General features: G+C 38.4%; 1 protein-coding gene across 3 annotated transcripts in view; it reads left to right on the forward strand.

Annotated features, from left to right (window-relative positions):
- SF3B3 (splicing factor 3b subunit 3) overlaps window positions 1-24161 on the forward strand; it is a 53220-nt gene that overhangs the window by 15223 nt on the left and 13836 nt on the right. For all 3 annotated transcript variants that reach the window (XM_049109623.1, XM_025426779.3, XM_025426780.3), the window contains exons 9-15: window positions 7062-7227; window positions 10085-10180; window positions 13248-13320; window positions 18273-18424; window positions 18719-18874; window positions 19652-19807; window positions 20323-20466. In XM_049109623.1, the coding sequence (XP_048965580.1) occupies window positions 7062-7227; window positions 10085-10180; window positions 13248-13320; window positions 18273-18424; window positions 18719-18874; window positions 19652-19807; window positions 20323-20466 (943 nt within the window). The remainder of the gene's footprint in view (window positions 1-7061; window positions 7228-10084; window positions 10181-13247; window positions 13321-18272; window positions 18425-18718; window positions 18875-19651; window positions 19808-20322; window positions 20467-24161) is intronic.

Below are 24161 nucleotides of genomic sequence, written 5' to 3' on the forward strand. Positions count from 1 at the left end.
TACCTGGATATAATATTTTTGTGTAGCCTTCCTGTGTGTGTATATATTTAAACGTTTTTTTGTTTTTTAAGATAAACTTATTTATTCACGAGACACACAGACACAGAGAGGCAGAGACACAGGCAGAGGGAGAAGCAGGCTCCATGCCAGGAGACTCACCCTGGGCTGAAGGTGGCGCTAAACCACTGAGCCACCCAGGCTGCCCTATTTAAATGTTTTTACAGAAATGCCATGATGTGTGATAAATTTATTGTAGCTTGCTTTATTCACACATCAATACATCATAAATCTCTATGTTAATAAATATAGACCTATAACTCAAACTTCTTTAGTAGCTAATCTTTTTTCCTCCACTTTTTTGTGGTTAAGATACATAAAATTTGCCATTTTAAACCATTTTTAAATATTCAGTTCAGTGGCATTAATTACCTTTATAGTGATGTGTTGCTATCTTTACAGATTTTTTCATCATCCCAAACAGAAACTTTATACCCATTAAGCAAGGACTCCCATTTCCCTCTCTTCTAGCTCTTGGTAACCTAAGTGAAGTCATACAGTATTTGCCTTTTTCTGTTTTGCTTATTTTACTTAGCATAGTATTTTCAGGGTTCCTCTATACTGGGTGTCAGCACTTCTTTCTGTCCCTGAATAATATCTTTTGTATGTATATACCACATTTTGTTTACCTGTTGATAGACACTTGGGTTGTTTAACACCTTTTGGTTATTGTGAATAATATTGCATTGAGCACTGGTATAGAAGTATCTTTCTGAGTCTCTGTTTTAATTGTTTTGGGTATATACCTAAGAGTGGAATTGCTGGGTCACATAATTCTGTTTAATTTTTTGAGGAACCACCAAATTTAGTAGTAGCTACATCATTTTACATTACTAGCAGCAATGCATGAAGGTTCCAATATGTACCAGTTGTTACTTTTCTCTTGATTATAGACAGTAGGTGTGAAATGGTATCTCTTTATTTTTTTATTTGTAAGACTTGTTTTTTATATATTCTGGATATTAATCCCTTACAGATACGTTGTTTACAAATAACTTCTCCCATTGTATAGCTTGTGTTTTCTTTTTTTTTTTTTTTCATTTTTTTGATATTGTCCTTGATGTTTTAAAGTTTTAAGTCTTTAATTTTGATGAAGTTCAGTTTATCCATTTTTGTTTTGTTACTTGTACTTTTGGTATTTATAGCTAAGTATCCACTGCCAAATCCAAGGTGATGAAAATTTACGTCTGTGTTTTCTTCTAAGTGTTTTATGATTTTAGTTCATGTTTAAGTTGTTCTATTTTTTTGAGTTAATTTTTTATATGGTGTGAGGTAGGAGTTCATGTTCATTTTTCATTCTTGTGAAAATCCAGTTGTCTCAAACAGCATTTGTGGAACGTAGTACCATTTTTAGCGACCATACAATATTCTGTTATATGGACCTGAGTTAATTTGTTTAAATAAGCTTTTATTTGTTTTTGGATAGACTTTGCTTTTTTTTTTTTTTTAAAGATTTTATTTATTTATTCATGATAGTCACAGAGGGGGGGGGGGGGGCAGAGACACAGGCAGAGAGAGAAGCAGGCTCCATGCATCGGAAAGCCCGACGTGGGATTCGATCCCGGGTCTCCAGGATCGCGCCCTGGGCCAAAGGCAGGCGCCAAACCTCTGTGCCACCCAGGGATCCCGACTTTGCTTTTTTTAAAAAATTGAAGTATAATTGACGCACAGTATTTTGTTAATTTCAAGTGTACAGCATAGCTATTTCACAAGTTCGTACATTATGTTATTTTTGCCACAAGTGTAGTTACGCTCTGTCACCATACGATGCTATTACAACATCATTGATTATGCTGTGTGTTAGACATCCATGATGATATAGTTACTGGATTAAAGAATATATACATTTTCAAAACTTTGAATTTTCCTGCTGAAGTTTGTGAGGATTTATACTCTTGCAGCAGTATGTATCCTATGATTTGTTACGTGTCAGCTCTAGGTATGTGCATGTTTTAAGGTTTGCTAATTTAGGGGGTTAAAAATTTATTAACTAAAGAGTTTGGACTTTGCACTTACTTGCCTACGAGTATATTCTCTGTTAATTGCTTACTCACATCTGCTTATTTTCTATGGTATTCTTTAGTAATGATCAGGGGTATTTTGGGGGAGGTGCTTTAACTTAGTGTAAACTCTGGAGTCACCCTGCCTGGTTGGGTTATTATCTTGGCTTTATGTTCTCTAGCATTATGTCCCAGTTTTCTCATTTTCCAAGGGAGATAATAATGATGTATATACTTCACTGGATTTTGTGGGTATTTAATAAGAATACAGATGGGTGGCACTATTACTTTGTGGTGTAAGCATTTAGTGAATATTGGTTGCCACCATTCTTGCTGTTTTACTCTGGCAATGTAGAAGGTCTTGGAAAATGAGTAAAAGAGTAAATAATAAAAAATCACCTGTAATCCTAGGAGTATTTCAGAATAGTCATACTAACACTTGTTGTATCTACTTCCAGTAGTTTTACTTTTTAGTTTTTCTATGTAAGAAGTGCATCATTCTGTAAAAAATTACTACTATTTTTTCAAATAAGCAGTGTATCTTAAAATTTTTTTTCTATCATAAATATTTTTCACTTAAAATTTTTATTACGGAAAGTTTTTAATAGGTACAGGAGAGAGAATAGTATAATTAATGAATCCATATGTGCACATCATTCAGCTTCAACAAAGACTAACCATGGTCAGTCTTGCTTTATTTATGCCCCACTGCTCCAAAATATAATTGAGAATACTAATTTCTGGGTGCCTGGGTGGCTCAGCAGTTAAGTTACCTGCCTTCAGCTCAGGTTGTGATCCCAGAGATTGGGAAGAGTCCTACATCAGGCTCCTGGCTTGGAGCTTGCTTCTCCCTCTGCCTGTGTCTCTGCCTCTCTCTCCCTGTCTCTCTCATGAATAAATAAATAAAATTAACAAAAAAAAATACTGATTTCTAATACTGATTTCTTGATATAATTAAATAGTATTCAAATTTCTTTGTCTCAACTTTTTATTATTTTAAGGATTTATTTATTTGAGAGAGTCTGCATGCATGCAAGGGAAGGGGTATAGGAAGTGGGAGAGTTTTTTTTTTTTTTTTAAGGTTTTATTTATTTATTCACGAGAGACACAGAGATAGAGGCAGAGACACAGGCAGAGAGAGAAGCAGACTTCATGCAGGGAGCCCGACGTGGGACTCGATCCTGGCTCTCCAGGTTCATACCCCGGGCTGAAGGCGGCGCTAAACCGCTGAGCCACCAGGGCTGCCCAGTGGGAGAGAGTCTTTTTTTTTTTTTTTTTTTGGGAGAGAGTCTTAAGCAGACTCTGCTGAGTGGGGAGTCTGGTACAGGGCTCAATCTCACCACCCTGAGATCATGACCTGAGTCAGATGCTTAATTGACTGTGCCACCTAGGTGCCCTATCTCAATATTTTTAAAGTTGATTTGTTTAGATCAGGATTTAGCAAGACTCCTACATTGCATTTGGTACATAGAAAACATTTTTAGTAGCTGCATATTTTATGTCCATGCCTCATGTTGATGGATATTTAGGTTGTACTTTTGCTGTCACAAATAGTGCTGTAGTGAATATTGTAGGTGTATCTTTTGTATTAGCTGAACGCAACCATCATTTAAATTCATAAGTGCAGGATGAAATTTTGATAAGGAATGCTATATTGTCCTCTGAAAACGTGACATCAGTTTACATTCCTACCAATAGTATATGAGAGACCTTTTTCTTCTTGGTACATGACAGAGTTAATAAGCTCTTAAAAACCACCGAGAAAAAGACTAGTAGTTCAAGAAAAACAGGGACAGAATTTGAATATGCCTTTACAGTGAAAGAAATGAGTGGTCTAAAAGTATAATATGTAGAAGTATTTCAAACTTATAATCAAAGGAATGCCAGTCACACTATGTGTCTTTTTTCGCCTAGCAGATTGGCAGATATTAAAACTTAGATAATTGTCCTGGTAAGACTATGGGTGGAAGCAGTAATTGCATACAAAAGGTATCTTTCTTGCTCATTACCATATGCAAATAGTATGTTTGATAAGATTATACATTAATTTTATATTAAGTCTTATAAAATGATTTAGGAATAGGGACACCTGGTGGCTCAGCAGTTGAGCATCTGCCTTTGACTTGGGGCCTGATCCTGGGGTCCAGGATTGAGTCCCACAGCGGGCTCCTGCAGGGAGCCTGCTTCTCCCTCTGCCTGTGTCTCTGCCTCTCTCTCTCTCTCTCTCTCTCTCTCTGTCTCTCATGAACAAATAAATAAAATCTTTTAAAAAAATGATTTAGGAATAATACATTCATTCCTTCTGTTTTGGAGAATGATAGTGAAAATTTATCCAGCACTTGTCTGTATGTATCAGGCACTTTTCTAAATGTTTTTCTTATATTGTCTTGGCTTGAGTTCTCCTGCAAGCACAGCTTGAGACAAGGACTTGGATGCAGGTAGATTATTGGGGAGGAATTGCAAGAAGCAGGAGTTAGGGAGCAGTAGAAAGGAATAGGGAAAGAGGAAAAGCCAACATAAGGCTGTGACATGGAGATTCCTGCTGTCGGCAATAGGAACTTACTTCCATCAAGACCTGCTCCCAACAGCAGACTAGCAGAATGCCTCTGAGAATTGCCCACCTGAAGGTTAACAATATCTCTTCTCTCTTGGTTTGAGAATCACCTCTTGGAGCAGAGAATAGAAAGATTGCAGTATATAGGTGGATAATTGTCAGCGTGGGGTGGGTTTGAACTTGTGAGAAATTATCCATTGCTGCTAGAGTTGAAGTCTGGAACACTTTTATTTTTTATTTATTTATTTATTTTTAAAGATTTTATTTATTTATTCATGAGACACAGAGAGAGAGAGAGAGAGACATAGGCAGAGGGAGAAGCAGGCTCCATGCAGGGAGCTCGACACGGGACTCAATCCAGGGTTTCCAGGATCAGTCCCTAGGCTGAAGGCAGGTGCTCAGAGCCACCCTGGCGCTCCTGGAACACTTTTAAAAGGTGCTGATTTGGGGCATCAGAAACCTGTGCTAAGGGTATTAACTCAATTATAAAGCAACCTGTTTGTCACTTAGCATTTACTGTTCCAAGCACTGTTCCAAACCTGTGCTAAGGGTATTAACTCAATTATAAAGCAACCTGTTTATCAGTTAGCATTTACAGTCCCAAGCATTGTTTTAAGCACTGCAAATAACACGAATGCATATATAATATTCCCAGTGAAACAATGCCCTTATCCCCATTTACAGTTTAGAAAACTGGGTCACAAAAAAAAAAAAAAAAAAAGAAAAGAAAAGAAAACTGGGTCACAGAGAAATTGTGAATTTATCAAAAATTTGATCACACACCTAAGTCCCAGACCCTTTGGTTCTAAAGTTCCTGTTCTGAAGCACTATACCATATTTATAGAAACTGTTTAATCCAGATTGGCCAAAGCAACCTTTCCTGTGATAGAGGTTGTGATGAGTCCAGCATCCTTTTGGTTATCTGGCAGTAGGTAGATGCTGGAAGTATCTTTGACAGGTGATCTTCATCATATGTGTATACACCTCTTGCCTGAGTAAGGGATTTATACTAATTAACTTTTTATACGTGTATCTTCTATTCTCCATGCTTTTGTACATTGTTCAAGGATAATGTTTACTTTTTTGTAATTTAGCATAAAGTCTTATTTGTTTACTAAAAGTGTTAAATGCTAAGGTTTATTTGGGAAACCTTTCTTGAATAGCTTATGTATTTCAGACGCTGACTTAGTCATATTAACCTGTTTCTAGAAAGCTACACTTAATGTTGTTAAAAGTGCTATGTATTAAAGGTCTTGGAATATTACTTATAGGGTAAACATGACCAGTGATTTGGTGTTTCTTTTTTAAATTGAGCTTCTTCCCAAAAGCTCCGTGCCTACTTAGCTTGTGATGGTATATTGTTACAGGTTATCTACTCTTCTTTTTTTTTTTAAAAGATTTTATTTATTTATTCATGAGAGACAGAGAGGAAGAGACACAGGCAGAGGGAGCATTCCCCCTGCGGGGAGCCTGATGAGGGACTCAATCCCAGATCCCCAGGATCATGCCCTGAGCCAAAGACAGATGCTTAACTGCTGAGCCACCCAGGTGTCCCTAGATTATCTACTCTTAAAGTTGCTTTATAAGATGAGTTTGTTGCTTATTACTTCTAATATGTTTGTTTTCTTTTGGGGAATGATACTGTAATCTCTGCATGCTATTATAAAGTGACCACCAGTTGTTTTCTGTTAGATTTGGCCTTGTTATTGGCTAGAATAGGAAATGGTAGTAGATTTTCTTTGGATTTCGTTTATGTATATTTCATTTTATTTGATACTGTTCCATGCCCTGTTCTAAGTATCCATTGAATTCTATGGGAAAGTGCTATTCATTTTTATAAATTGAGGCACAGTGAGGCAAAGGGATTAATAATATGCAGCTAGTTAAGGGGACAGAGCTGGGATTCAAACCTGGGCACTCTAGTGGAAGCCAGGTGCTTTTAACCACTGTGATGCTAAGGTTCTTCCTTTGTACCAATCTGAATCTAGTAGTCTTTTGTTTTTTTAGTAGTCTTTTTTGAGTAAGGTCTGTACCCAATGTGGGGCTTGAACTCAAAATCCCACATCAAGAGTCACATTCTCTACTGACTGACCAAGTCAGGTGCTCCCCGATTCAATAGTCTTAATTTCTTCATCCCATTCTTCTCTAGAGTTAAAAATCTTTTTTTTGTTTGTTTATTTTTTATGATTTTATTTATTTATTCATGACAAAGAAAGAGGCAGAGACCTAGGCAGAGGCAGAAGCAGGCTCCATGCAGGGAGTTCGATGTGGGACTCTATCCTGGGACTCCAGGATCATGCTGTGAGCTCAACCGCCTGAGCCACCCAGGCATCCTACATGTTAGAATTTTGATTAGATATTTGTAAAGTGCTCTATGAGCACTATGTCTGTAGCATGCATTATCTATAGACAGAAGGTGTGTAATTAAATTCTTCTCTGCTTTTTCCCAGTTACTTGTATCAAATAGCACATCTTGGAGATGACGACGAAGAACCTGAATTTTCGTCTGCCATGCCTCTGGAAGAAGGAGACACATTTTTCTTCCAGCCAAGACCACTCAAAAACCTTGTGCTAGTTGATGAATTGGACAGCCTCTCTCCCATTTTATTTTGCCAGGTGTGGGTCTTTCCAGTTACTTCCACAATGAACAGTGTCTGCCAAATGTTTTTGAATCTGAATGAGTTTAAAGCTGTAATTCCAGTTAGCTTTAACTGAGAGGTTCGTTAGCATATCTGTAGAATCAACAGAATGTAAAGGTGAAGCAATTAAAGGTGGAAGTTGGGTAACTAAAAACCATTACATCAATTCTTAGGGGTTTTTTTTGTTGTTGTTAATTCTATAACTCATGTTCAATATAAAAGTTCTAAACTGTGTAAAAGGTGACTGGTAAAATTCCTGCCCAATCTTATTTTCAACTTCCTATCCACTGAGGATGCTGTTATTAACAATTTATGATTGCTTCTAGGTATTTTCCCTGCATCCATCAGTGCACACGTGTGTGTGTTTGTGTTATATATTTCTTTTTATTATTTTTTAATAATAATAAAAGGAGGAGGGGGTGGGAAGAGAGAGAATCTCAAGCCGACTCCAGGCCCAGTGCAGTGGTTGATCTCAGGATCCTGAGATCATAACCTAAGCCTGAGCTGAAGTAGAGTCTGAACTTAATCTACTGATTAAGCTACCAGCCAGGTGCTCTGCCTCTTTTCTTTCTTTCTTTTCTTTCTTTTCTTTCTTTCTTTTTCTTTTTCTTTTCTTTTTTCTTTTTAAGATTTTTTTTATTCATGAGAGACAGAGAGAGGCAGAAACACAGGCAGAGGGAGAAGCAGGCTCCGTGCAGGGAATCTGATGTGGGATTCTATCTTGGGACTCCAGGATCACGCTCTGGGCCGAAGGCAGATGCAGGCTGCAGATGCAGGGCAATGCAGGGTGCTAAACCACTGAGCCACCCAGGGATCCCCTGCCCCTTTCTTTTTAATGTAAATAGGCTCATATACTTCTCAGTGTTTTGAAATTGACCTTTTAGCACCTAATAGTTTAAGAATATTAATAATCAATACCTATGTCTATCTTATTTTAATACTGAGTTTCTATGGGATCAGTCACTAATAGAACTTTTAAAAATACATCCTCAGGGAGGAACTAAAGGTGGCCAGGAAGGGGGACTGTGTCCCTATTGCTGGTGCTTAATTGTAGCAGAAATTTTGCCATGCCTTTGTATCCTGGATTGCTGGGTTTAAATGACCATTAGGTGCCCCCATACCCTGTCTAGTTGACCACACTTCTAATTGAGAGAGGTTTGTTGTTTACTGTGTTCTGAGGAACAAGTCAGCATTCAGGCACTATTCGTGGTAAAATTAACTATTCTGAAATTATCTGCTTGCTTTTTCTTTTTTTTTTTTTTTTTTTTTGCCTTTTTGCTTGCTTTCTCTTTGAGAAAAGATTAACCCCATGGTAATAAAAAATACTAAGTAATTCCTAAGTAGATTTTTATTTTTTTTTTTTTTTTTTTTTTTTTTTTTTTTTTTTTTTTTTATGATAGTCACACAGAGAGAGAGAGAGGCAGAGACACAGGCAGAGGGAGAAGCAGGCTCCATGCACCGGGAGCCTGACGTGGGATTCGATCCCGGGTCTCCAGGATCGCGCCCTGGGCCAAAGGCAGGCGCCAAACCGCTGCGCCACCCAGGGATCCCCCTAAGTAGATTTTTAGTGATTCCCCCCCCTTCATTGAAATTTGAAGAAATAATTGTTTGTAGATAGAGAATAAAATTATTATAAAGTTTACGTATCTATAGCAGGGCTAAGCATTTTTTTTTGTGCCACGTATGCTGTTACCAGCTTGGTGGGGCAACTGTATTTCTTTTCTGAATAATATTTTTACTTATTTATTAAATTTATTTATTTATTTATAAAGCATGTGTGAATGCGCATGTGAACAGAGAGAGGGCCTGGAGAGGGAGGGAGAATCTTAAGCAGACTCTGAATAGTGCAGAGCCAGACAGGGGGCTCAGTCTCATAACCTGAGATCATGACCTGAACTGAAATCAGGAGTCAGATGCTTAACCAACTGAACCTCCCTGGTTGGTGCTTCTGAATATTTTTAAGTGAATGTAGTAATAAACGTAAGCTAGCCAAGATAGCAAAATATTTGTAAGTTGTGAAAAAGTAATGTATGTGTTTATCAAGGCTTTAAATAACAAGATGATGCATTTGAAATAGATGAGTTAATTTTTTTAAAGAAGAGATCAGCGTGAAGGCAGTATGCACTCAACACATTTGTCCATATTACAGTGAACTGTATAGCCTTAATAGATCGTCAAGAATTTTCACTTGAACTGACCTGTTTGACAAAACTGCAGTATGGATGATTGGTCTCATTATATATTGACCAACAAATGTACTGGAAATGGAAAGCAGCTAGATGTCTGGAATACCAACACGAAAGTGCATGGCTTCCCCATCTGGTGGCTGAACAATCAGGTGCAGTTACCCAGTAGTTGGTCAGCTACATCATAGGAATATGTAGATAGGGCAACTTTGATAATGTGTAGTCTAACAGATCTAATGAAGGTAATTTTGAAGCAGTGATGAGAGGAATAATTAGAAGTATGTAATATGAATAAATGTGATTTTTATTTGTGACAGTTCCTGATACTGGTAATATTAGAGTATTTGTTTTTAGTTGAAAGGAAATACTAAATTTTAGTTTGAGGTTATATAATACTCATTTTACTAACTGTAAAAAAAAGTACTCTGCTCCCTGAAGAACTGGTATAAACCATTTTTGTTAGTAGAACTTGTTGCTTCAAACTGGTTTGCCTTTTGGAACATGAGGGTTTTTTCCCTTGCTACCAGGGTTGGTAGCCACTATATAAGCTTAATAAACTAAAAAGTACTTTGTCTCCTGAGAATAATCAGGGTTGGGTGGGAAAACTTGGTACAAGTAGACATTTTTTTTGCATTTTTGTCTGTGCAGATAGCTGATCTGGCCAATGAAGACACACCACAGCTCTATGTGGCCTGTGGTAGAGGACCACGATCATCTCTGAGAGTCCTAAGGCATGGACTTGAGGTAAAGCTGGGCATTTTTAGATCATCTGCAGGGTTTGGAGAGAAGCATTGAAAAAGCAGCTTATGACTCTTCCAATGACATCAATGATGTATTTAATGTTTCTATGAAAGGAAAAAAGTGTTTTTTTCCCTCTATTTCCATAACAGAGTTTAAATTTCTTGTCCTTTAATATATTAGGCACATTTTTAAAAATAGACAAATGTGGTTAAAAGGGAAAATAATCCCTACTGGCTGGCTCCGGGCTCACCAGCCAACTTGGAGGAAATCTGCATGGAGCATTTTATTCCATTTTCTTCTAGTCTTGGGTCTGTATTCAAAGTATTTATGTGTTGACTGTATTAATACTATGTATATTTGTATCTTATTAAGTTTATTCCTTATATGTTCTCTTAAGTTGTATTTTTTTTTAAGAGCTTCTTATTCATTTGAGAGAGCAAGTGAGTTTCAGCAAGGGGAGGGACAGAGGGAGAAAGAGAAGTAGACTTCCCTCCCACTGGAGCAGGGAGCTGGACTTGGGGTTGATCCCAGGACCCTAGGACCGTGACTTGAGCTGGAGGCAGACGCTTAACTGACTGAGCCACCAAGGCGGCCAAAGTTACATTATTTTTAATGTTTCTGCAATATTCCATTATAGTGGATGGATCATAATTAATAAATCCTTTATTGTTGGATCTTTTAGGTGATATGGACACTCAGTGCCATATTCTCTTCTCACTTGGTTCTGAGAGGGTTGATGCTTTTCAGCAAGTTCCCTGGAGTTGATTTTAAGAACAAATTAAAGTTTCCTATGGCAGTTTGCTCTAGAGTTGGAGGTTAGCAGACTGTATAAGCTCTCAGTGGCCCACTGTCTTTGTAAATCTTTATTGGAACACAGCCAACATGATTGACCTTAGTTTTGAATTCTGGCTCTACTGCTAAATAGCTATTAGTAAGCTTTTGTTTCTCCTGTTTTATAAAGTGAGCTTAATAATGGTACCTGCTTTAAAGATTGTTGTGTGGGGACACCTGGGTGGTTCAGTGGTTGAGTGTCTGCGTTTGGGTCGTGATCCCAGAGTTCCAGAATCTGGTCCTGCATCAGGCTCCTCATGGGGAGCCTGCTTCTCCTTCTGCCTGTGTCTCTGCTTCTCTGTGTCTCATGAATAAATAAATAAAATCTTTAAAAAAAAGAAAAAGATTGTTGTGAAATTTTTTTTAAGATTTTAATTTATTCATGAGAGACAAGAGGCAGAGAGACATAGGTAGAGGGAGAAACAAGCTCCCCATGGGGAGCCTGACATGTTGTGAATTAAATGAGATAATGCAAATGAATCATTTAGATCAAGGTCTGACATACAGTATCTGTTCAGTTTATGCTAGCTATTAATACTGCCGTTTTAGGAAATTTGAAAGTTATTTGGTTCTGCCAAAACACTCATCAAGCCACTGAATTTTTTTTTTTAAGCCACTGAATTTTTAATGACTTGAACCCAATTTAGATAAATAGTTCCCAATTAGTTACTGCTCAGTGGATCCCATTCAGCATTTGACAAAAGCTCATATTCACTACCAAAAGTGCATAGATGCATTAACAGAAAATTTTGTGTACTGTGTAAGAGATAAAAGACCCAATTAAGAATGATTGTTTTTGAGACCCCCTCCCACTTTTTCCAGCTCTACAAAAGATCTGTTATACAGAAAAATATTTTTAAACTGTTAAACATTACTTTGTTCCTGTATATCTAGTTGTTGAACCTTGTTGTTTAGCTAGATTATGGTCTCATTTGAGCAGGGTTACTGTCACATAGTACATTTGGTGTAGAGTATAGCATTCTTAAACACTTATATTATTATTGGTGATGAAATTTTCCACAATTTTCCTGTACCATAATCAAGTATTCCTATTATTTTATCAGTAAAGTAAAAAAAAAAAAAAAAAAAGTAATATCTTTAATGGATATACATGATTTCTGTCTATAAAATGTGGTTAATGGTATATAGTATATCAAGCAAATTGTTTTTGGTTGTTTAAAAATAGTAACATTTTTATATATTTGAATGGCTTTATGTTTACAGAAAAATATGGGATAGTACAGAGTAAATGTGTAACCTACATCTAGTTTTCCCCTCTAGATCATTTTTAGTTCATCTTAAATATTTCATTTTCTCTTCTGTTTGAGAACCCATAAGATATTCAGAGGATTCTTGACTCTAACTTTAAGGATCATAAAATCTAGTAAGAAGGACAGAATAATTCCTGGAATCACTTTTTAGATGAATGTCTTAAGAGGGGGTAATTGGTATTTCTGTGAGAGCTTATAGGAGGGGGAGTGGACTGTCTTACAAGAGGTTAAGAGAAGATTTTTCCTAAAGGGTATGACATTTTAATTGATCCTTGAAGAGAGATGGGATTTGGCCTTAAGGGAGCTAGGGAAGAAATGGGATGCTAATATAAATGGCCTAATTCCTTCCATGTGCTCTCTTTTTGAGGAGAATGCAGTCATGCCACACCAAAAGAAAGCATATGGTTTTTGCTGCAACAACTATCCTCTTAAATATTCTATCACCTTTTGCAAAAGTTTGTTATGGGGATTGCCAATATATCCAAGCCTTTTCGGTTCTTACGTTCTTCTTTTAAGTTTTTAAATTTTAATTTTTTGTGTTTTTTTGAGAAAATGATTCTGTTCTTTTAAAGATTAAAAAATTTTTAGGGGATCCCTGGGTGGCTCAGCGGTTAAATGCCTGCCTTCAGCCCAGGGCGTGATCCTGGGGTCCTGGGATCGAGTCCCACATCAGGCTCCCTGCATGGAGCCTGCTTCTCCCTCTGCCTGTGTCCCTGCCTCTCTCTCTCTCATGAATACATAAATAAAATACTTAAAAAAATAAAAATTTTATGTAATCTCTACAGCCCAACATGAGGCTCAAACTTAAGCCTCGAGATCAAGTCACATGTTCTATTGACTCAGCCAGCCCAGTGCCCATTCTTTTAATCCAGCATGCAGAGTGAGCATTGCCGTATTGGAATCTTATTATCTAGTGGGTTGTAAGCAAGGAGCTAAGTTGGATCTGTGGTTGTCTACTCTCCTGTCAGGTATCAGAAATGGCTGTGTCTGAGTTACCCGGTAACCCCAATGCTGTCTGGACAGTGCGTCGGCACATCGAAGGTAAGCATCCCTTTCCCAATGGTCCAAGTGCGGGTCTGGGTGACACTGACAGTAGAAGGCTTAGAAGGATGCATTCATAATATTTCTATATTGCTTCATCTAGCAATATACTAGAAACATTTTCTGGCCTGACACCATGTTTATCAGTCTTTCTGAATCAGGGTGCCTTCACCTTTGTATGCATGAGTAAGGGGACTATAATCTTTAGGATTCTGGTTCCATCTGTGGAAGAGATGTGGTATGAGGGAAAGTTTTGCTTCATATTTCTTCAGTGTTTTTCTCCTTTTGTGTTGAAACCACAGTGAAGTTAAAGGTGTTATTTTAGGTATTAAGAGATTTGACTTAATTTATTAATTAGTCCTGCTCAGTGGATATAGTGTGCTTTAAGAATGTTTAGATTAAGATTGAATGAAATCAGAATTTTAGAGCGGGTAGAAAAGAAGGGATGGAGTAAATAGTCTGAGCTCCTGGATAAAAATGGTTAACTTCATCCTAAAATTTTGAAATGTATGAGAAAATCCATGATAGTGCAGGAAAGTCTTGAGTCAATTGAATGAGAAATGAAACTTAATTCTCATTTTCCCTTGGATTCTTTGGGGGTGTAGGTCATTTCTATTCCTAGACTTCATCTTCCTCTTGTTCCCTCAGGAATGTGGGCCTGGTGAGTAAGATCACTCTGGCCAGCATACAAAACTTTTTCAAGAAGACAGCTGGAAATCTTCCTAATATTTTGATGTCCTGATATTTTGATGTTCTGATGTTTGATATTCTGGGAGCTGGGAAATGTGTAGGAGGGGAAATCTCTTCCTTTTAGTAGAATGCACATTGTGGTAGATTTTGTTTTCATGTGGGCATTTGAACCTGAGTTGAGTAGAAAGAAAAAAAAAGCAAATAGGAAATTAGTAGAATCAGTTTTGCTGAGAAGATAAGTGTTAGATGATTGATTTTTGAAAGATTTCCCCATTTTGTGTAATGTCTTCATATAGAAACTGCTCAGTATTGATGTTCACCTTTAGCTTTGTGGCTGGTTGATATTACAGTTCTTGATGAAAACATTGCCTAGACTTTGAGTTTTTTGAGCCTTTGTAATAAAACCTAGTATTCCTCCTTCTTGTGTTTTTGTTTCATTTTCTACTTTTTAAAATTTACTACAACATAAGTTTAGATTTACAGGAAAGTTACCCCTCATTTTTATGATAAAGGCAGAAAAATCACACACGTTGTCTTTTCCAAGATAGCAAATCGAGATAATAGAGGCTGAAAGCCCAGTCTCTGAACTTCCAATCCAGTGTTCTTTTGACTAATCCTGCAGTGGGTCTTGATGGTTCTATACTCTTATCCTGTAGTCTTTCAAGTGTCTACCTTGTACTTGAGTAATTAAGATAGGATCTTTACTCTTAGGGCACTTGCCATCTAAAAAAGAAGACAAGTATACAAAACTACTATGTGTTCTGATTTAATGAAGGCACACAGGCATGTTGCTGGGGCAGATTAGAGGACAGGGAATGGGCATATGTTGGAGAATCAGAAAAGTTTTTTTGGACAGTGCTTGATAAGTTAGTGATAAGCAGTATGTTGCATGATGGAACTTGAAGCTGAAAAGTTTTCTTCTCTAAATACCAAAATCTAGGAAAAGACTACATCCTAATAAATTTTAGTTCTTTAGAAACTATAATTTGGGTGATCACCCACAGAAACAGATTAGATCCTCTCTGTTCATTCTTTCCAGATACTCCCAAGTTTCTGTTGAGTGAATAGCCCACATGTCCACACATGCTGTAGTCTTGCAGGCAACTACTAACCTTGGCTGGTACGTGGTGATGCACACTACCAATACCAAGCCTTTTTTTCTCTTCCACAGGTGGCTGGTGAAGGTGCTGATCACCACAGGTGTGTACGTACTGCTAGGGTCTACCATGGGGTCTTATAGTTTACCCAGGGAGAGGGATCTGCACAAAGTATTAAGACTGCCCTGATGGCATCTCTCAGAGGGTAATTTTGCAGTTGGCTGTCCTGCATTATAGTGATGCACACCCATCTGCTTGTATATTATGTGGTCTGAAGCAGGAATCAGCTTCCCTTATTTTTTTCCCTTAGTGGAAAATATGACTAATTTGTCTTTCACTAAGCTGAAAGAACCTGTAGCTAGGAAAACCTTAACTCCATATTCTCCTATGGAGTTTTGTATGTTCCAGTTGTTCTGACTCAAGCCCTGGAGAAAGCCACCTTTTTTGGGGGTATAATCAGGACTGCTGAAGCAAGACAGGCACCAAGTAGCCTGAGTATAAAGTGAGAATGAGATACTGGAAGCTAAGTCATCCATATCGTCACTCACTTTACCTTTTGGCATGAGCTGTTGAGCTACAGATACTAAGGCACAGGAAAGAAGAATAAAGCATTCCCTCCCCTGGGCTGCTTCAGCAGTGCTCAGATAGGAGTCCTATTTAAATGAAACAAAGATGCATTCTCATACCATAATAGATTCTTCACTGAGGTATGAACTAATATTCTTTTATATGAAACTTTTAACTTATGGAAAAAGGCAAGGTGGATATTAATGGTCATTTACCTTGATTTCATTCTGAACTCCAACTTTAAACCTATGACTACCCTAGGACATGAGCAACTAGCCTACTATAGGTCCTCCTGGCTGGAGAATGGAAAAGGGGAGAAGTTACAGTATGCTTAGTGTTTACAGGGTAATGGATGTTGTGAGGAAATGTGTGATGTAGAAGTAGCTCTACTACTTGTTGAATTGCTCAGTGAATGTAAGACCCTATTTAAGTTCACTGAGCATCTCTTTATATCTGAGCAGTCTGGGGCCTTGGGTCAAAGGGAAGACAAACACCTGGGCAGCCCAGCTTCCTCCCTCTCTTCCTTCTCTTGCATGTTTGTTAAAATTTGCATGGTCTCTTTGTTGGAAGTTCCTCCTTTTCCCCTTGACTAAAGGAAGAGACCAGAAATCTGGACCAGTTAAAAGTCCTTTTGTTTGGCTTTAATTTGCTCTGGCACTGCTTTAAGGATATTAGGTTTCAGTAATGAGATAGTGGGAAAGGACATAATATTCATACAGTGTTAAAATTAAGCAATTCCTGTTATTTTTACACACTACAAATTTTCAGTTCAAAAACAGCTGGAGTAAAGCTTCCATGTTTGGTGTTGTGTGGAGGTTCATTTTGGTTTTGTTGTAAACTATTAAGACATCCATTTCAGGGCCAACCATGTCCTTACTCACATGATGGTGACCAATGTTGTCTTACAAAGCCATTTTATAAGGTGTCTTTAAAGCATGTGATACCTCTTGACAGTTGTAACAAATACTCTGAAACCAGCCATCCGCTTCTCCAGTGTTACTCCTTATGATTTGGGACTTGAATTCTTATTCTCCATTCCTGGTGTAGCCATTGGATTATACCCATTGGGAAAGATCTTTGATCCTTGCCTTTCAGCCACCTAGTCAATACACACATGTATTATTAAGTAAAAGTTTGGAAAACAGTACTCACCCTTACTGTGTGAGTGATTTCATGAGTAAAGCAATTTCATAAATTTTATTTATTCTATATATTTCTGTTTAAAATGGTATTACAGCCCATCAGGTTGAGTATGTCCTGCTCATATGCAGGATACTACTCTGGGCTACACCAGTGATACGTCTTCACTTGGCCTTTTCTATAAAGAACACTGTGCTGAACTAATTGAGTAATCTTGGTTCAGCTGAACCACCTTTAGAGCAGTCAGTCCAAACTGTCCTTGATATGGGTGGGATGGATTAGCCCTATGGTACTGAGCTCTGACAAGGGCTTAGGCATTGCAGGGTCCTATAGCTACTTCTGCAAGTGAGATAGCCACTTTAATACAGTACCTTGTCAAAAATTAAAAAAAAGAACTTAAGTTAGTACTTTGTCTACTTGTCGTTCTGTCCCTTGTTCACCTGATTTCTTATAAGGGAGCAGAGATGGAAAGGGGAATCGATACTGAAAATTCAAATGGAAAATAGGGAAATTTTAATTCTTCATGAAAAAATATGCCTTTCTTTATTCAGCATTTATCAACCTGTTATGCCAAACATTGTGTTGGATGTGGGAGAAAAAAAGAAACTGTTTTATGTGTGGGATGGAAAAATGGAAATAGGTAGCCTTTAACTCTGGAATCTGTATAAGAAACTTCTGGGATTGCCTGTATTCAGATTCACTGACTTTGAGAAACTCATTAGTGTTTGTTTATCCATAACTATGTTTTGTTAAATAAAAAGCAAATCCTAGTAGGGTTGCTCATGATCACCAAATAATTGCATTTTTAAATAATGAGAGTAGAGGGGTCAATGACTAACAGTCTTAAACAGTCCCCTGCCTCCCCACTTCTTGTTAATGCTCTTATCTCATTCCTGTTGGGAAATTCTGGGATTCTCAGTTATGAACCTGAGAATGATAGTCTCATTGAGGCTTAAGTAATCTCTGTTTTATTCATTAGATTTTGTGTTCCCACATAAGCTTCTTTTGGAAAAGGCTGGGATCCTTTTCTGGGTGTAAGGATTATCTTTAAGAATGGATTGTGATTTGCATCTGGTACAAATAAACAAGCTCTAGCTTTCATATATATATAAATATGGTAGTATTCAGAATTTCTTCCTGCCTAGTTACCCTGCTTTGTCCTCTTGCATTTTTCCAGCAAATGTGTAAAAAAAAAATAGTTTTCAGAGTTACTGGGGTGGGTGAGTATATCTACTCACTATTTTTAGGTATTTAAGGAAGCAAAGTATATCTGTAGACTGTTACAATTATCAGTTATCTTTTGGATCATTCTGTGCCGTTTGCCACATGAGTGTGTAATGGCTACACATAGAAGAAGTACCTTGGAAGATTTCTGAAGAGAAAACGTAGTGTGTCTCACTTGGCTTTGTAACTAATGAGTTTTTAGCTGACCAACTCCTCTTCTTTTTCTTTTTGCAGATGAGTTTGATGCCTACATCATTGTGTCTTTCGTGAATGCCACACTTGTGTTGTCAATCGGAGAGACTGTGGAAGAAGTGACTGACTCTGGGTTCTTGGGCACCACCCCAACCTTGTCCTGCTCATTGCTAGGAGATGATGCCTTGGTGCAGGTGAGGATTCCCATAAAGTTACTTAATCACCTTTCTTTGTCCTTTCATTTTGGTGTTGGCTCCTGTGCTCACATTAATGAGCTTCAAACTCTTGAAGTGGACATTGCAAATGTGAACTTGTTCTAAGTTGACCTGTCTGGGCCCTGGTAACTCTTTTTTGTCATTGACTCACAAGGGGCAACTCAAATGCAGTGGCTCCACTCTGACAAGAGTGACCAGTCTGAGAGGTGAGGGGGACATGCTGAGCAATGAGTCACATTGGTAAAGTCCAGTTTCCTTCTGGTCACTGACTAGGTATATCCTGATGGCATTCGACATATACGAGCAGACAAGCGAGTCAATGAGTGGAAGACTCCTGGAAAGAAAACGATTGTAAAATGTGCAGTGAATCAGCGACAAGTGGTGATCGCCCTGACAGGAGGAGAGCTGGTCTATTTTGAGATGGATCCTGTATGTTATTTTATCATTCATTGTGGGACTTAGTGTTCGGGTTTAGAGGTAAACATGAGAGTTGTAGTTTGGTATTTAGATGATATTCACAAAAAGAATTGAGGAGGGAAAGTATACGTAAGGCAGTCCAGCTATTTGGGGGTGGGTATGGGATGGGAAGGGTAAGTTCATGTTGTAATTCTAACTGGAGTTACGAAATCCCATCTTAGTAGTGAAGTACTTGTTTTTTTTGCCCTTCACACTCTACTTTTCCACCAAATATTGGCCATGGGTTTTATTCAGTTTTTGTAATCTGAAGCCATTTCAGAAATTTGCTTTTGCTTTTCTGTATGGAAGGATGCTGGATATATTTAATTATCAGTCTCGGGAAGTTTCTGGCTGTGGCTAACCTGATAGTCTAACTGTACCTCTGATTGAGATTTCTTTGTCTTTTAAGTTCCATATTTGAATTCTCTTTCACCAAAAAGTATTCTCATGAACAGATAAGCAGTTTTCTGTATTTCTATTTGCTTTAGGAAATTTGTAGCAAGCATATTGTATTTGTCAAAGACAAAGATACTGTGTTGTCCCTTGAGTGTCTTGTCAGTAATTTTGCTTGCTGTTAGCCTGTAGAGTTCAGTCTTGGGATCTTAAGTAGAGAAATGCTTGGTCATTGATTATAATAAGAGGAGTGAGAGGAAGCACAAAGGAATTTAACAGTACCTCTTCCTTTCCTAGGCCCAGGGTTTAGGGGTGAGTTGGAGTGGTTTGTCACCTCTCTCTGTTTCATTTATGTAGTCAGGACAGCTGAATGAGTACACAGAGCGGAAGGAGATGTCAGCAGACGTGGTGTGCATGAGTCTGGCCAATGTGCCTCCTGGAGAACAACGGTCTCGCTTCCTGGCTGTGGGGCTGGTGGACAATACTGTCAGAATCATCTCTCTGGACCCCTCAGTGAGTGTTACCCTGGACTTCAAGGATCTTCTCACTGGAATCTGAGCTGCTGGCCCATTCTTGATGGGCATTTCTGGGATCAGCTAGGTTAGCCCCTGAAATCAGCATCTGCCACTTGTGATTATCATAGCAGCACACCTCAGGAGTCTTCTGCAGTACTTTAAAGATCCTGATCCCAGACTACTAAGTGCTTCCTTACCTTAAGCCTTGACTCCCTTTTATAGTTAAACAAAACCCAAAGACTTTGCAGAAAAGGAATCAGACTGGCTTTGGACCTTAGATAAGAATAAGTGCCCTTTGCTTATTTACATTTACCGTTATCCACTTTTATGGAAAGGAAAGCATGGTTCTTTCTAGAGCTTATTCTAACATTTGGTTTAACTAGTAGTAACCCATTTAGAACTCACTCTGTAAGATTCCCCTATCCACAAGAAAGTTGTTTCTTCACTCCTCAAATTAGATTTTTCCAAAATTGGTTATTTCCCATGTTTTATTCTTTTCTCTTTCCTCCTTAGGACTGTTTGCAGCCCCTGAGCATGCAGGCTCTCCCAGCCCAGCCTGAGTCCTTGTGTATTGTGGAAATGGGTGGAACTGAGAAGCAAGATGAACTGGGTGAGAGGGGCTCTATTGGCTTCCTATACCTGAATATTGGGTTGCAGGTAAGAGATCCAAGGCTCACATTGTTGTTTCTTTGTTGTTTTGTTTTTTATTTTTATTTAAAATTTTTTTTTTACTTCTTCATTCATGAGAGATACACAGAGAGAGGCAGAGACATAGGCTGAGGGAGAAGCAGGCTCCTTCCTGGGAGCCCAATGGGAGACTCGATCTCAGGACGCTGGGATCACACCCTGAACTGAAGGCAGATGAGCATTGTTGATGTCAGGTCGTCTTTAGCTTTTATGCAGTCCTTGTTCAATATGGGCATTTGCTGAGCCTGTTCAGTTTACCACCTTATGAAAACTGAATGGTGCTGCTGTGTGTTCCTTTTCTCTTAGTACTAATCAGAAAGGTCAGGCCTAGGAAAAGATACTTTCATAAAGAAAGAGTCTTTGATATAAATGTGATCACTGCTTTGGGTCAGAACTAGAGGGAGTCTGAAGTGTCATCTGCAGTTTTCACAATATGCAGCTTTTGGAAACTAATACCTTTTGTTTTATAACGGACTCCTTTAGTAATAAAGGACCCCTAGATGTTTACTGTTGTCAAAGCATTGGGGCTTTTCAGAGCATGAAAAGCAGCAACCTAAGGATAGCAGAGTGTCAGTGTTTTTGACGATACACTTTTCGTTTTCCTTAATGATTATTTGTTCAGCTCCCTGGGTAAATAATCTAGCCCTGCTATGTCTTGCTATTTCTCAATTACTTCCTAACTGAGAAATTTCTCAAACATGCACAGGAGTTAGACTAATGTAACATGTACCCATCACTTGTTTTATTTTTTTATTGTATTTTTATTTTTTTAAGGATTTTATTTCTTTATTTATGAGAGACCCACAGAGAAAGCAGAGACACAGGCAGAGGGAGAAGCAGGCTCCCTGCAGGGAGCCCGATTTGGGACTCGATCCTGGGTCTCCAGAATCAGGCACCGGGCCGAAGGCGGCGCCAAACCGCCGAGCCACGCAGGCTGCCCTCCATCACTCGTTTTAATAGTTAACCAACATTCTACTGTTCTTGTTTTATCTATTCTTTGTTTTTTCTTTCTTCTGGGATATGTTAAAGCAAATCCAAGGTGATTTATCATTTCATCGATAAATCTTGAGAATGTAGCTCTACCAGATTTATGGGTTTTCTTTTTAGGCTTCAATTTTATTATCATGCCTAATACAACTTAACAGTTCTTTAATATCTGATACCTGTTTGTGTTCTGGTTTTTCTTGTTTCGTTTTTGTTTTTCCAGAAATGTTTTTGACTTTAGTTCTACCTAGGATCTGCATAAAGCTATCTGTAGTTTGCATCTGTGTGATCTATCCCTTTATGTTTCTTTTAATAAATTCTACTCCATTAAGTTTTTTTTTTTTTAAAGAAACTAGATCATTTTTTTTTTAATTTTTATTTATTTTATGATAGTCACAGAGAGAGAGAGGCAGAGACACAGGCAGAGGAAGAAGCAGGCTCCATGCACCAGGAGCCCGACGTGGGTTTCGATCCCGGGTCTCCAGGATCACACCCTGGGCCAAAGGCAGGCGCTAAACCGCTGCACCACCCAGGGATCCCCAGAAACTAGATCATTTTCTTGAATTTCTACCTGCTGGCTTTGGCAGAGTCCTTCCTTGTGTGTTTGATGTTTATCTATCCTCTATTTCTTGTAAACTATTGGGTGAGTCTAGACCATGCTATTCATTAAAAATATAATGCAAGTCACATGTGTAATTTAAATACTCAAGTAGCCACAAAAAGGGAACAGATGAGGTTAATCTTAATGTTTTCTTTAACCCAGTATATTTTAAATGTCATTTCAATTTGTAATCACTATAAAAATTAACATAACTCATGTTCTCTCTTTTTGAACAAAGTCTTATTTTTAAAATATTTTTTATTTATTCATGAGAGAGAGAGGCAGAGACAGAGACAGGCAGAGGGAGAAGCAGGCTCCACGCAGGGAGCCCGATGTGGGACTCGATCCCGGGCCCCCAGGATCACACCCTGGGCTGAAGGTGGCGTTAAACCTCTGAGCCATCCAGGCTGCCCCAGATTTATTATTTTTGGGGGGGCCCAATGTTTTATAAGTGGCACTCTTTACTTTCTATTATATCAGGAGGCATGTAATGTCTGGCTATCCTACTTGTAATGGTGTTAAGATGTTTGTATGTATTTTAAATTATTTGCTCCCTGTCAACCTTTTACCTAGCAGCAGCTGTCGATGCCCATTGCCTAGATTCATTATGTCATTAGGGATTGGGAAATGACGATTTTCTGTTTCTTTCTTTCTTTTTTTTTTTTTTTTTTAAAGCTTTTATTTATGAGCGAGAGAGAGAGAGAGAGAGAGAGAGAGGCAGAGACACAGGCAGAGGGAGACGCAGGCTCCATCCAGGGAGCCTGACGCGGGACTTGATCCCCGGTCTTCAGGATCAGGCCTTGGGCTGAAAGCAGCGCTAAACCACTGAGCCACCCGGGCTGCCCCGATTTTCTGTTTCATCTTCATTTCTTTAGCTGGAACTTGTCTCTGAAGACAAAATTTGCTTACCCCAAAGTATAGTTCGTATAGGGAAAGGATAAATACTTTGTTTTTCCCCTTGTTCATCTTATTTTCACAGTAAAGAGTTGGTGCCGTAGCAATCTCCAATGGGGGCTCAAGAAATCTATTTCTCTCTCTCTCTCTCTCTCTCTTTCTCTCTCTCTCTTTGATAACATAAAATTGCAGATTTTTATATATTTATGCTTTAAACTATTATGGTCTTTTCTCATTTTTGGATGCTAAATTGCCATCATTTTAGATGGGTGGGAGTTGGAGTTCCCTTTTGAAGTTAGCTTTTTTGTCCTTTTAACATGATGCCATTATCTTTGGGTGCTTCCCTCCTTATGGTACGGTAGAGTGCCCCTGTATATATCTGGAATATTCTTGCCCTAGAACTGAATTAGCTGTTTCTCTTAAGAGTCTTAAGAGAGGGACACCTGGGTGGCTCAGTGGTTGAGGGTCTGTCTGTCTTTGGCTCAGGGCGTGATCCCGGAGTCCCGAGATCGAGTTCCACATTAGGCTTCCTACATGGAGCCTGCTTCTCCCTGTGCCTGTGTCTCTGCCTCTCTCTTTCTCTGTCTTTCATAAATAAATAAAATCTTAAAAAAAAAAAAAAAGCCTTCTGAGAAATGGCATGTAGAGATCACAATAGGCCTCGTTATTTTAAGTATGCATGTATCCTTTTTTTTTTTTAAAGACTTATTTATTTATTTTAGTGCGTACACACAAGTGAGGGGAAGGGCAGAGGGAAAGAATCTTAATGAGGCTCCCCACTGAGCACAGAGCCTGATGGTGGGGCTTAATCCCACGACCCATGAGATCATGACCTGAACCAGAACTAAGAGTTGGATGTTTAACTGCTGAACCACCCAGGCACCCCTTTACTATGCATGTATCTTAAAATTTCAAATTATATAAAGAAGAGGGACGCCTGGGTGGCTCATTGGTTGAGTGCCTGCCTCTGCCTCAGGACATGATCCCCGGGTTCTGGGATTGAGTCCCACTCGGGCTCCCTGCGTGGAACTTGCTTATCCCTCTGCCTCTCTCTGTGTGTTTTTCATGAATAAATAAAATATTTTAAAAATAAAATAAAATTATAAAGAGGAGTAACATACATGGTAGAAAGAATTTTAAAGAATGTATAGTGGGAATGCCTGGATGGCTCAGCGGTTGAGTGTCT

This window comes from Canis lupus, chromosome 5, assembly GCF_003254725.2.
Source record: "Canis lupus dingo isolate Sandy chromosome 5, ASM325472v2, whole genome shotgun sequence".
NCBI lineage: Eukaryota > Metazoa > Chordata > Mammalia > Carnivora > Canidae > Canis > Canis lupus.